Source organism: Heteronotia binoei, chromosome 21 (genome assembly GCF_032191835.1).
Source record: "Heteronotia binoei isolate CCM8104 ecotype False Entrance Well chromosome 21, APGP_CSIRO_Hbin_v1, whole genome shotgun sequence".
NCBI classification, from domain to species: Eukaryota; Metazoa; Chordata; class Lepidosauria; order Squamata; family Gekkonidae; genus Heteronotia; species Heteronotia binoei.
In genome coordinates this window covers 82,564,768-82,578,425 of record NC_083243.1, presented here as the reverse complement: position 1 = coordinate 82,578,425, position 13,658 = coordinate 82,564,768, and the positions used below count along the sequence as shown (strand labels likewise).

General features: G+C 41.0%; 1 protein-coding gene across 1 annotated transcript in view; it reads left to right on the top strand.

The window, feature by feature from the left end:
• The window catches only part of TMEM87A (transmembrane protein 87A), a 37,608-nt gene extending 25,016 nt beyond the window's left edge, over positions 1-12,592 (top strand). Inside the window, exons 13-20 of the mRNA XM_060261254.1 lie at positions 838-946; positions 2,570-2,628; positions 3,020-3,123; positions 3,393-3,466; positions 5,759-5,820; positions 6,045-6,097; positions 7,879-7,909; positions 9,156-12,592. Of these exons, the coding sequence (XP_060117237.1) occupies positions 838-946; positions 2,570-2,628; positions 3,020-3,123; positions 3,393-3,466; positions 5,759-5,820; positions 6,045-6,097; positions 7,879-7,909; positions 9,156-9,197 (534 nt within the window). The 3' untranslated portion in view covers positions 9,198-12,592. The remainder of the gene's footprint in view (positions 1-837; positions 947-2,569; positions 2,629-3,019; positions 3,124-3,392; positions 3,467-5,758; positions 5,821-6,044; positions 6,098-7,878; positions 7,910-9,155) is intronic.
• The last annotated feature ends 1,066 nt before the right edge of the window (positions 12,593-13,658 follow it).

The window sequence follows — 13,658 nt, the reverse complement described above, 5'->3', positions numbered from 1 at the left end:
TTGGTAGAGTGCTAATTTCTTTGGAGTTGGGTTTTCATGGTGGGTTGCATTCTACTGCAGTTGTTTTGTCAGATTCATACATTTTACTTTACAATCACAGTTATTTGAGACTGCAATCCTAAGTACACCTGTGAGGTTGGAAGTCCCATTGAATTCAATAGGATTTACTTTGGAATAAAAAAAATGCTTGGTGTCACCATGCATACTTTTGTTAATTTGACTGTACTTTCACAATATTTGTGTGGCAGATTTGATGAAGTCACTCCTGATTGTAAGCTCTGGTGTTCGCTTTGCTCCTCAAGTGCAATTATGGCATTGGGTTCTAATAGGTAATGTGTTCTTACTGTGCATTTCTGCTTCAGGAAGAGTTTTGTAGTGGCAGAATTAATAATTCTTAGTTTTGGTAATTAGCCTTCTGAAGGAAACCCAATTTTTTTTCTTGTCATAACTCTGTTTTTGGCCCTCATATGGAAGGTGCTGAAAATTGATTCCATATGATTTGCTCTATGTTGTAAAGTCTGGAAACAGATCACCACATGGATACCCTGATTGCATGGAGCGGCTTCACACCACTACTGCATATTTCATGCAGATAGGGTGGTCACACACTGCTTTTGGAGCAGTATCACACAGAAGTATTTTTTAGCTTTAATATTTGACCCAGTCCTGGGAGAAGGTGTTCATGGAAGCACAATATAAAAATACTGGGTGATCTTCCCACTGATATTTAATAATCCTGTGTTGGTGAGCTACTGTAACATGTTTCTGTGGAATGCCACTGTCTGGGTGTACACCCATATGCTTCGTTAAGCTTGTTTTTTTCTTGACTTATTATACATATTCATCAGCTTGACTCAGACAATGAAACTACTAAAACTTCGGAGAAATGTTGTGAAGCTCTCTCTCTACCAACATTTCACCAACACTCTCATCTTGGCAACAGCAGGTGAGCTTTAAAAATCACAATTTGGTGGCCTTTGGGGGACTGGTGTGTGTGTGTGGGATAAATGGATGAGAAAATTTCCCCCTGACCCAGGTCATCTCCTGAAAGATGCTATGAACTCTTAGAGGCTTAAGTGGGCCAATTAGCACCTCCTGTGTTTGCTTTTTAAAACTGACTTTCAACTTTTTATATCTTTTAGAGGGCAATTTTCAGGCATAACAGTGGTAGAATGTAAAAACAAATGGACTAACTATACAGCTGCTTCAGAGCTCTGTCCTTATCAAGTTGGTTTTCTTTGGTGGGTTTTGTATTCTTCTGTATACTCGAGGAATCCCATATACTGCCCTACTAATCAAGTGAATGATTTTGGCCTCCCTCCCCGAATATTTCATTGTTTTACCTTGCACTTAGAGCCAGATAGTATTTTGATATATTTATTTCAGTTCTTATTCTGCTACATGGCTACTTAACAGCATCTTTTGCTGTCAGTTAATACTTAATTGAGAACATTTTTTTAAAGTGTGGTTACAGTAAAGCAAACAAAGAAAAGGTGAAGCTTCGTGACTTGGTGATTCTTGCCATGTTATCCAGGACTGACCTCTCCTATTGTCTAAGCAAACAAAACTCTTAATAAGAGGCACGTTTATGTACCACTGAACATATCTCATCAACTGACAGGGTGACTATGATAACCCAGTGGGTTCTCGAAAAGAACAGTGATGCTCTGTATTCTGGTGCTTGGGAGGGGCACAATGGAAGGGCTTCTAACAGCCCCATAGCTAGAGCCTGCCTGAAGAGGGGGCCATTAGAGGGCCATGGGGAGACAGTGCTGTCGGGGTAGGAGCAGGAAGCTGGAGAGGCCACGGCTACACCTCTTCCTCCCCTCTCCTGTATGATTTAGAGCTGGCTGATAAGCTGATTGGCTCACTCTTTAAATGGTGTGGGATGGGCAGTGACTGTTCTTGGGTGCCCCTCCTGCACAATGTAAATTGTGCAGGAGGGGGAGGGAGAGGAGCAGCCCTGGGGTGAGGGGGGCCTAAAACAGCTGCCAGGGGGCCAGGGCCCATGAGCCCCTGGTTAGCTACAGGCCTGGCTTCTAGCCCCACTGGTAGACCTCTAGATGGTACTTGGGGTTTTTTTTGGCCACTGTGTGACACAGAGTGTTGGACTGGATGGGCCATTGACCTGATCCAACATGGCTTCTCTTATATTCTTATGTTCTTAACGTATATTTTTCAATATTTTCTGTTCATTTTAGAAGAATAAGAAACAAAGTGTTCCATAGTATATGGCTAGAGAAGTGTAAACTTATGACTGCAAACCCAGTTGTGTGCCTTCTGGGCTACAAGTTCCATGGGTATAGATTATTTCAAATATCCTTTTTGAAGGGGGATAGGTATAGGTCACATGATCCAGCAACCTTGCAGAAGCTAAGGAAGTTTTAAGTCTGATTAGCATTGAGATAGAATTTATGGAAATCCTATTTGAACTGGCTTGAGCTCCATGACTGAAAAAGTGGGATCTAAGCTATGGTAAATAAAATAAGAATTAAAATGTGAAATATCAGAAGAGTCCTACAGCTCAGTTAGACCTGCTAAGTTTTTGTCTGTTTTTTTAAACCATCAGCATCTGTTGTTTTTATCATCTGGACCACCGTGAAATTCAGACTAGTAAATTGTCAATCGGTAAGTTGAGTTTCTTTTTAAAAAATGTATTAACTGGAATGTCCACAAAATGGGTTGGATCCAGACTTATTTGGCAGTTTCCACCAACAAACCCTTCTTGCTGCAGGCCTCCTCTCAATTCATTCCTCAGGGTTCCTGTATCCCCCAGAAGCAGCATTTTGTAGAAATCAGTGAGCTATAGTAGGTGGAGGCAAGAATGTTCCAGTCTGTCATTGGAAAATTTAATCTGGATCCAATGTGGTATTTTGTTTTCGCTTCATAAGTGGGAAGTAAGAATTACAGATGAATTTACTGCAGAGTTTTTACCTTGATACTTCCTGAAAATAGTTGCTTTTACCCATGAAAAATGGGTTCTTTCTCTCTGTGCATATTTCACCTTTCTTTTAAATAGGATTGGCAGGAGCTGTGGGTGGATGATGCCATCTGGCGGCTTTTGTTTTCAATGATTCTTTTTGTCATCATGGTTCTTTGGAGGCCGTCAGCCAACAATCAGAGGTATAGAACTCTGTATGTTTAATTTAAAGGTAACATTGTTAATACCTTCCTTTAGGACAATTAGTGAAAACAGTTGGTTGCAACAATCATTTTGCACGTCCTGGTAATTTTGGATATTTAGTAAGGGTTTTTTCCTATTTAGACTCTGTGACCACCATTACACATAATGTTTAAAAAGACCTAAGGGAAACTGGAATTTGTATTTATATTTTTGAATTGGCAAAGCAGCAATTTGTTACCCTTTTTAATTTACTTTTTCTTTTTAAAAGGTTTGCTTTTTCACCATTGGCTGAGGAAGATGAAGATGATGAACAGAAGGAGCCAATGCTGAAAGAAAGCTTTGGTAAGAAAAAAAATCCTTATGCCAGAAGTTCTCAATGTCAAGCATTGTCTATTTCTTTATTATTATAGTTACCAATGTATAGAAATGTTACTAACCATGAATTGAGCCTATGCACATCAAAGTAGAGAAACCGCCCTTTGTTCCTTTCGCTTTTACTAACAAATGCAGGAATGTGCTCTTTGAAGATAAAACCTCATGGGACTAATTCCCATGCCAGCAAGGCTGGAACCCAGGATGAGCTGACCGCAGTAGAGGTAAGGAAGTTACAGTGAGAAGTTTCACACGTGAATGTAGAATTGTTTAGAGAATGTAGAATTGTTTAGAGAATGTAGAACTGTTTATAGAACCTTTGATGTGCCATCTTTAAGTGTGTGTTTTACTGTTACATTGTATCAGTTCCAATACCTAGCTCGGCTGAGCCACATGGATTATCAAACTTTGTTTCAAAATTCAAGGACTGGTTACTTTGAGATCTAATGCTTGACACTCAACCTTTTTGAGCATGTGAGCACCTTTGTAATTCTGACACTGTTTAGTGGGCATAGGGTTGCCAGCATCCACATGCGGTCTGGAGATCTCCCACTTTTACAAGTGATCTCCAGGTGGCACAGATCAGCTGCCCTGGAGAAAATGGAAATAACAAAAAAACCACCGGAAGCAATTAAATTTATATGGAAATGTGTATAAATACGTTCTAGTGCAAGCTTAAATGAAACTTAAACAAAATAAAGCTAAGGAACACTGAGCTTTCAACATATGAATTTTCCCACAAAGTCTTTCAGTAGCCCTGTAAATCGGCTTCCTTTGAGTAGACTCAGTTGTGGGTGAACGCTTTTTTCGTTAGTGCCCGACTCCTAACGATGTGGAGAGAGTAAGGAAGGAACCGCTTATGAAAGGACTCCTCACGGTTTCGATCACTTCGTGAGGCTCAATTTTTTCAACATGGGTCTATGCATCCTGTCATCAGTTGTTGCCGCCTCTCCTGTGAAAGACTGTGTTTTGTTTAAGTTTTGTTTTGTTTAAGTTTCATTTAAGCTTGCACTAAAATGTATTTATACACATTTCCGTGTAAATTTCATAGCTTCCAGTGGTTTTTCTGTTATTTCCATTGATTACACCGATTCCAGTTGTTTTGATCATTGCCCTGGAGAAAATGGCTGCTTTGAAGAGTAGACGCTCTAGCATTGTACCATGTGAAGATCCCTCCCCATCCCAAACCCTGCCCTTTCCCAAATCTACCTCCAAAATTTCTAGGTATTTTCCAACCCAGACCTCACAACCCTAGCTGGGCATCTCCACAAAAAGGCTGCTACAGTTTACCTTCAATCAAAACCTTTGTGCTATGATGGCAGCTGCTGCCAAAGCAACATTTCAAAAAATCTGCAGTCAGTCAGAAGCCTTTCTGGGCAAAAGTCCACCCACTTTCTAAAAACACCTGGTGAGAGCCAAGAAAGGTGTAGTGGTTGCCATGGTGCCCATGGGTACCATGTTGGTGAAAGTTTTATTTTGAATGCTACTTCACCATCCTGTGTACAACTCAGGAATCAGGATCCATTCTGCCAACTGTGGGGCTTTCTCTAACTCAACAGGGTCCTCCATCATGTAAAAATAATAAGAAATGTCCATTCCAATCATCTTCCATACTTAATTTTCTGATGGATTGCAAAGAGGTTTGTGCAAAGGAGGCATTTTGTGTAAAGCTGGAGCGGATCAAATATTATTTCTTACCTATTTGCCATTTAATTCCACACACAGGTTTTTTTGTCTTGTTTGCACTTTTGTTCCTCTGGCTCCATGTGCCTGCCTGTAGTGATAGGTAGGCTGTGGACTTCATTGTGCACTAAGTGGAAGAAGAGCTATAGCTCCTCCTCCTTTGCCTGGTAGGGCCTCTGTTTTGTCATTTTAAATTGCCAGATTGACTTTTGCTCCTCAAATCAAGCAAAAACAGCTAGGAAAGCTGGTGAAACCTCCTTTTGGCTACAGAAGCCACTCATTGCTGCAGATCAGAACAGGAACAGCATGGAAGCCAGGCCTGGAGAACCAGCCCTATGCACAACTTTGTTGCTTACCAGTGGTCTGTCTGATAACATTGCCTCTCTTTTCCTCTGAGAAGAATTGTCTCCCATCCCTGAATCAGTTCACTAGCTTCTGTCTTTTTTGTCCTTTCAGAGCATGAAAGGACAAAACATTGGGAACTGGCTACTTGATATTCCATTTAAATAGTCATTTGATCCTTCTCTTTCTTGTAATATAGTTGAATATGCTTTCTCCCCTCCTTGATATCTGTTGCAGAAGGAATGAAAATGAGGAGTTCAAAACAAGAACTGAATGGAAATCCTAAAGTCCACAAAGCAGTAAGTCTGATTTTCTTATCTGCACCATGTGGTGGAAAGAATGCAAAGCTGTCATTGACAGAGATGAAGGAAATTTTAATATCGGGGAAAACTGTATATGCAAGATATTTTTGTTTTCTTGTACATCAGAATTTGTGAAAATAAAATGTTACGGACAGCAGTTGTACATGTTGTTTTCAAATACAGCAATTGTTCAGTAACCTCAGTTCCATTTTTTAAAGCAGGAAGATGACCTGAAATGGGTAGAAGAGAATGTTCCTTCTTCAGTAACTGATGTGTAAGTACATGTAGCTGAATAATAACAGATGTACTGGAAGCAAAAGCATGAAAAATAGATATGACAAGTGGAAACCCGCAAGACGTTTGTGGGGAAGTTACATCCCATCCACCCCACCTTTGCTCCCTTTTCTTCCCCCCCTTCCCAAATAATCTTCACCTCCTCTTTCTCCCCCTCCCTTCCCGATAGGTTTACCCCCTCTCTTTCTCCCCGCTTCCTTTCTGTCCCCCCTTCTGTTTCTCCCCTTTCTGGAAAATCTTATCCTCCTTGCTTTCTCTCCTCTTATTTCCACCAATCTCTCCCCATATTTCTCCCCCTACACTTCTCTGTCAGTATTCCCCCCATCTTCCTTTCTCCCAGCTCCCCTCTTTACCTTGACCTCTTTAGCTGCAACTGAAGTCTGACGGATCAGAAACCAGGTGGGAGTTTTAAAAGGACAATGAGCTGGTGTCTACAAAGGCTTGTGAATGGGTGAGGAGGCTTCTTCTCAATTCTGTCTCAGTAGCTTCTGGCTCAGCTGTCAGTCAGATTGTGGAGAGAAGCAACGTGAAAGTTGGTGGGTGGAGAATCCTGCTTGCCTCCTCCTGCCTCCAGTGCTGCTTCTCCCTGAAATCTGATGAATTAGAAGATGGGATAAAGCTTTAAAAGGGCAGCTGAGCTGGCAGCTACAAAGACAGGGATGAGAAAGAGTCTTCTCACCCACTTGGCACTTCTCTGTAGTTACTCCCTGCCCCCTTCTCCTAAGCAGCAATGGTGGCTCTTTCAGGTGCCTCCCTGCTTTTCCCTTCCCCTCTTGCAGCAGTAGCAGCTCTCTCAGACACCCTCCACTCCCTTCCCCCCACACCAGCAGTGACAGGGCAGCCAGCAGGGGGCTCTGGAGCTGCTGCATTGATGGCAGAGCCCCTGGGAGCAACACTGGCTGTGGTAGGGCCCCTGGGAACTTATCTTGGGGGTAGGTGCTTTGTGCATGTAGCAGAGAACATTTTTGTTCTGAGGGGATTAAAAAACCCTAATGTATATTTTAAAATGTTTTTAGATTTATTTGGGTTTTTTTTTGCAAAGTTAGGTTTCCCCCCAAGTTTGGAGAAAAATTTTCTTTCAGTGTGGGCCCAGTCTGTGGATTTAGGTATCCATATGAACATATGAAGCTGCCTTATACTGAATCAGACCCTTGGTCCATCGAAGTCAGTATTGTCTTCTCAGACTGGCAGCGGCTCTCCAGGGTCTCAAGCTGAGGTTTTTCACACCTATTTGCCTGGACCCTTTTTTGGAGATGCGGGGATTGAACCTGGGACCTTCTGCTTCCCAAGCAGATGCTCTACCACTGAGCCACCGTCCCTCCCCATAGATCTGCTCACACTTGAGAAATACATATATAGATTTCTGGAATATGGGGAATGTTGTATTCTAATATTGGATGCAAACTTCCTTCTGGATTCTGACTGTGCAGTATTACCAGTCTAAACAGAATTGTGAATCTGGTTTATAAGCTGCTGTAATGATGGCACATAACTTAGTACTCTAGCCAATGTTGGTTTTGCTCATATATATGGTAAGGCACCGATCAAGAGGGGATAAGGAATGATAGTCAATTCTGTTTTTTTCTTTTTTGGTGTATTAAGCAGATATACATTTTCTCTTTAACTTTGTTTTGTACTGTGGTCAGAAATGTCATTTGGTAAAACATTACTCCCATTTGTACAATATTTCATACTAATACTAATTGCCAGAATTAGCTCTTGCAGTCAGTATTATATGTCTTTTTTTCCTTCTCAATGCAGTGCACTCCCAGCGCTTCTGGATTCAGATGAGGTCAGTAAACAAGCCTTTAGCAACAATTCAAGTTCTGTGAGATGGCAGGAAATCATTTCATTTTCTTACAAATGAAATGCTCTCAGGCATCTAGTCAGTATATTAGGGTACCAATAAGACTTTAATGACACATGATGCATTTATAGTATTTAAATGTTACATTCTGTCTTTAAATTGTAACAGGATTTCTGTTTGTTTCCATTGCGACAGACTAATATGGCCACCTCTCTGGAATCCTACAAAGGCAGTATAAGAAAACAGCTACACATGTTTAAGGGTTTTTTAGAAGTTGAGAATGAGGACTAACATGTTAAACCAAAGGTTTTCCGAAGAAGGACTTTAAGAGGAGAGAGATGGCACTACTTGGGAATTCTGGAAGGAGCACCAGACATAGGGGTGGAGGAGAATGAGCAGAATTCCTTGAGGGCAGGCAAGGGTGGTAGGGACAAAGTTCTGAAGCAGGGATATATTGGGAAGTTAGGGCAGACAGATAAGACAAAGTAAGGTTGCAGAGATCTTTAAAGGTAAGGGCAAAGAATTGTTTTGAGGTGAAAGAAATGGAAAGCTGTTGCACGGATTTGAGGGAGGGCATCTCATTGTCTGTGTGAGAAGAGAGGTAAAGGACACACGGGTTGCATACTTTTCAGCAGGATAGTTCTGAATGTGACAGTATACATCCTAAACTCAAAAACTAGCAGTTGAAGCCTTCACTGGTTTGTTTGGTGTCCCTTCACTGACACTTCTTTCTGTTTATGCTTTGTAATTGCTTGTGTCATTATTGTTTTCAATGGTTTTTTATTATAATATGTATTTTAAAAAGCTGTTTTAATAAGTTAGATTGTTCACTGCCTTGGTGGTGCAGTTTCTGAAGTGGAACATGTATGGTCAAAGTGTGACTTTAAGATTATTTTTAGCATACTAAAGGTATTGTTTTATTTCTACCCTTTATTTTTGTGTGACAAATAGTTCTTCTAAATGAGGAACTGATGTGCTAAGACTTCCTGTTTTCCAGCTCTGGAAATGTTTAGATCTTGCTGCATCTTTAGGATTGGATTATTTTAACTTATACCACAAAGGAGTACATTTGGGAAAAAAATGTATCACAGAGAAATGAACAAGAGAATAGGATCTAGATGTACGTGTTCTTCAAGAAAGAAGCAATTACATAAATAACACTTGTGGCAACAATAACAGTATTTAAAAAGTGGAATGTTAACCCTTGTGATCTGTGTATTAAATCCTGCAGGAAAGAATGATCACACATTTTGAAAGATCAAAAATGGAGTGAAAGGGGAGGAAATAGACTGCTTGTGATCAGGGAAAATGAGGAAATTTGTCTTCCTTCCAATGTTCCAGTGTTGCATTCTTCTGATGTGTTCTGCAGTCCTTCATCCCTGCAGCTGAACATTGTTCTAAGAGGGAGAACATTTTACTTGGGTCACTTTGGAAGGGAGTGACAAATATGTTGGTAAACCTGAGAAAACATTTGAATTTGCATTGTTTCTGCAAGTTGGTTTTATAAGCAATTTAAATGTCTCTTATTACAGCCCATTCTGTTGTTTTTGAACTATTTAAGTGAAACTAAATTTTTAACAACTGTCTGAGGAACTTTTAATTCAATATTACAGCTAAATCCCATACATTTTAAACAAAAGAGGCAGAGGAAAAAGGGTTATGGATGGTTGCCTTACAAGCCAGCAAGGGTGATCCATGCAGAAATGCAAGTTAGGGCATGTAGGCAATTACCAGCAGTCTGCACGCATGAGAAGGAACTGCATGTGGTGGTAAATCCTGCATGCAGCACTTGGGGCTGTACATAGGGAGGGAGAAACTGAGTCCTATCTCTCCTCTGCTTCCTAACTGAGGATTGGCACTGGCAGAGCTGGCAGCATCAATCATTATATGAGATGCTTGTGCAGGGTATTGTGTATGCATCCTGCTAGAATCTATAAATCGGGGTAAGTACTTTTCTTTTTTCTTTCCTTGGATACAGCAGTCGTTGACTGAAGGCTGTGGCATCTGGCTTGGGAGAGGGAGAGAGGTTTGGAAGAAGGAATTCTTGCTTATGTAAAATAGTCAATATATGTCAAGGGAAGTATTTGGAAAAAAATATGGTTCCTAATGGTTTTAGCAAAATCAAGTGCAATTTTATTCACCCCACTGTGTAGGAAATATTTTTTAATTTTAAATTTTACTTAGAAGCGATAATTGCTTAACTCTTAAGATTTGTTGTGGCATCTCATTGCTGGCAATGGGGTGTGAGCGTAAGCAGTTAATTGTTCAGAGCAATGTGTGATGTAAAAACACCCCAGCAACAGTTTGCTATCCTTAACTGGATCCATGCCTGTCCTTTGTTTTCAATATTGTTGTATTGGAATCTGTTAGACTCACAAAAGCACTCTAGCCAACTGAACCAACCCTGTATAACTGGTCCACTTGACTTTATTATGATTTGCCAAGCGCTGATGACACATCCTATTTTTGAAGTTTCAGATGTACAGCAAAAACAAATTGGTTATCTAGCCCCTCCATGAGGCATGTTTCTGGAGGCCTGCTCTGAATTATTGCATATATAAAAGTCATCTTTCCTTGATTTGCTGTACATGTAAACATTATATTCAGTACCCACAGTCCTTTTGCAATTCTAAAGCAAGCAGCTCCTGAATAAGCAGCTGCTTTACATGTACACAGCAGCATTTCCTCATCCTAATAGCCTTTCCCCTTCATAGAATCATAGAGTTGGAAGGGACCTCCAGGGTCATCTAGTCCAACCCCCTGCACAATGCAGGAAACCCACCAATACCTACCCCAAATTCACAGGATCTTCATCGCTGTCAGATGCCATCTAGCCTCTGTTTAAAAACCTCCAAGGAAGGAGAGCCCACCACCTCCTGAGGAAGCCTGTTCCACTGAGAAATCGCTCTAACAGTCAGGAAGTTCTTCCTAATGTTGAGCCAGAAACTCTTTTGATTTAATTTCAACACATTGGTTCTGGTCCTACCTTCTGGGGCCATAGAAAACAATTCAGCACCATACTGTATTTGACAGCTCTTCAAGTACTTGAAGATGGTGATCATATCTCCTCTCAGCCGCCTTCTCTCCAGGCTAAACATGCCCAGCTCCTTCAATCTTTCCTCATAGGACTTGGTCTCCAGACCCCTCACCATCTTCGTCACCCTCCTCTGGACTCGTTCCAGCTTGTCTATATCCTCCTTAAAATGTGGTGCCCAAAACTGACACAATACTCTCCAATACACAGTACTCTCCCTGCCCCAAAGGCCCATTCTTTATACCGCCATACCTTCCATGGAGCCAAGGGACAGCCTTACTTCTTCCAGTCCCCCCCCCCCCCCCCGCAACATGCATACTTTGTCCCTCTCTTGCCAACATAAACCTGCCACCTCCATGGAAATGCTCCTGTCCCTTTCCTTGGAATCTTTGCCTCTTAAAGCAACTGTGTTGCAAAGACCTAAGAGTGGAGTGGCGAAAGGAATCCTAGGAAAGTTCTGGTGAAGGTGTGAGTGCGCATGCAAGCTGTCTTAGTAAATACAATGCTACCTGAGAGAAATAGATTCATGCTTCTGACATCAGTGTGCAATTAATGAATTTTTGCCAGTTCATGCCTTTAGGAGCTGTGATAGGGATTGGGGAGGCACGGTGTTTGCTATTGGGATGAATGGAGAAGTTGAAAGGCAAGCAAGGGGCCTACGTACAGTAGAACAGTGCAGGAGGCTCAGGCAGGGGGTAGGGGTCTTCGGCCAGTCCCTCCCACAGCATAGTTTTTTCCAAAATGATAGAGCCTGCCCAGCACGAAGTCACTTCTGGGTGATGTCATTACGTTGAATGTACCAGTGCTCCTCAAGGGTGGGGCTTTCCCACCAGCCAGTTCCGTGGCGGCAGGTTGGAGGCCCCAAAATCAGGGGAACCACCTTCCTCAGCGGGAGGTTGGAAACCCTGCTGGTGTTTGTGAAAAAGACTTCCCAGAAAATTGAGTTTGCCCCTGGGAAGATACTAAAGTATTACTAAAGGGGCAATTTCAGTTTACCTGTTATAAATATGACTGGAATAATTCTGTTTTGGAAAACTTCTAGGAAGTAATGGGCAGATAGTATTTGAAATTTTTCGAATTTGGGTGCCAACATTTGAGGTTTTTCACTGATATCTGGTATATTCATTGTAACAGCAACAGCAGGACCTAGGGTTGCCAACTCCAGGTTTTGAAATAACTGGAGATTTGAGGGAAGAGTGTGGGGTTTAGGTAAGGAAGAAACCTGGGTAGGTTAGAATGACATACAGTCAACCTTCCAGAGCAGCCATTTTCTACAGGAGAAGGGGAATAAAATATTTTAAATAAATGAATAAAAAGTTCTCTACATAGTCTGGAGATCAGTTGTAATTCCAGGAGATCCCCAGTCCCCACCTGGAGGGTGGTAACCCTAGGAGAACTAAAAAAAACCATGTTTTGGTTAAAAATTTAAAATTATTTCAAAATTTTGGATTTTGACTGAAATTCATGAATTGGTCAGTGCTTAAATTCTGTACTCCCAGTTTGTTTTAGCTGTATGTATAAGTGGTTTGGGAATGGGTTTCCTTTAACTTACAGGAACTTTTTCATTTGATTGGGTCTGAGTTGTAGATTTCTGTTCTGTATAAATAAAATTCCTTTTTTTTTCTTAAACTGGAGGAAGTCAAATGATTAAGTTTCTCTTCCTGGTTTTAAGGTGCTCTTTCAATTTTTGCCACACTTTTATCTTCTTTCAGGGTTGTGTGAAGGCAGCATTCATTTATTTTTGTTTCTTGATTGCCTTTTTGTAGATACTCAAGGCAGATTACAATGTTAATAAAAATGTAAAGGTAGTCCCCTGTGCAAGCACCAATTGTTTTCGACTCTGGGGTGATGTTGCTTTCACAATGTTTTCATGACAGACTTTTCACGGGGCGGTTTATCATTGCCTTCCCCATTCATCTACACATTATTCACCCCGCTGAGCCAGTGCAAGCTGGGTCCTCATTTTACCGACCTCGGAAGGATGGAAGGCTGAGTCAACCTGGAGCCGGCTACCTGAACCAGCTTCTGCTGGGATTGAACTCAGGTCGTGAGCAGAGAGCTCCGACTGCAGTACTGCAGCTTTACCACTCTGCGCCACGGTTACAACAGTGCAAAAAACAGTATACTATATGCTGTGTACAATGCCACACAACCACACAATTTATTATGGTCAATTGACCAGCTGTTTACAATGCAATATAACTAGATTATACAAATAAAGAAATGAAACAGTATATGTTGCATAAATTAGATTTCACAATTAGACAAATACTGTAATATGGACAGTGTGATACATCCAGTGAAAAATGCTATATGAAGGGGGAGGTGGAAAAAAGCTGCTTAAAAAATTTCAAAGACAGTTAACATTATCTAAATAAAAAGCATATTTCCTACAGAATGTATACCACATCTCCATTCCCTGATGAAAAACTCTCAAACAGTTCTGTTTTATAAGCCGTTCTGAGCCTGCTTGCGGGATAGAGCGAGGTATAAATTGAATAATTTAATTAAATTAATTAAATGCATTCTGCAAAAAGATTGAAGTATAGGAGTCTTTCTTACCTCACCAGGCAGACTATTCCAGCAGGTTTGGGCCACAATACATAAAGCTTGGATACAGACTATGGATTTTACCCTTTGTAAGATAGCGCCTACAGCAGGCTTTGCTCAGATCAGCAAACTTTATTTATTTATTTGATT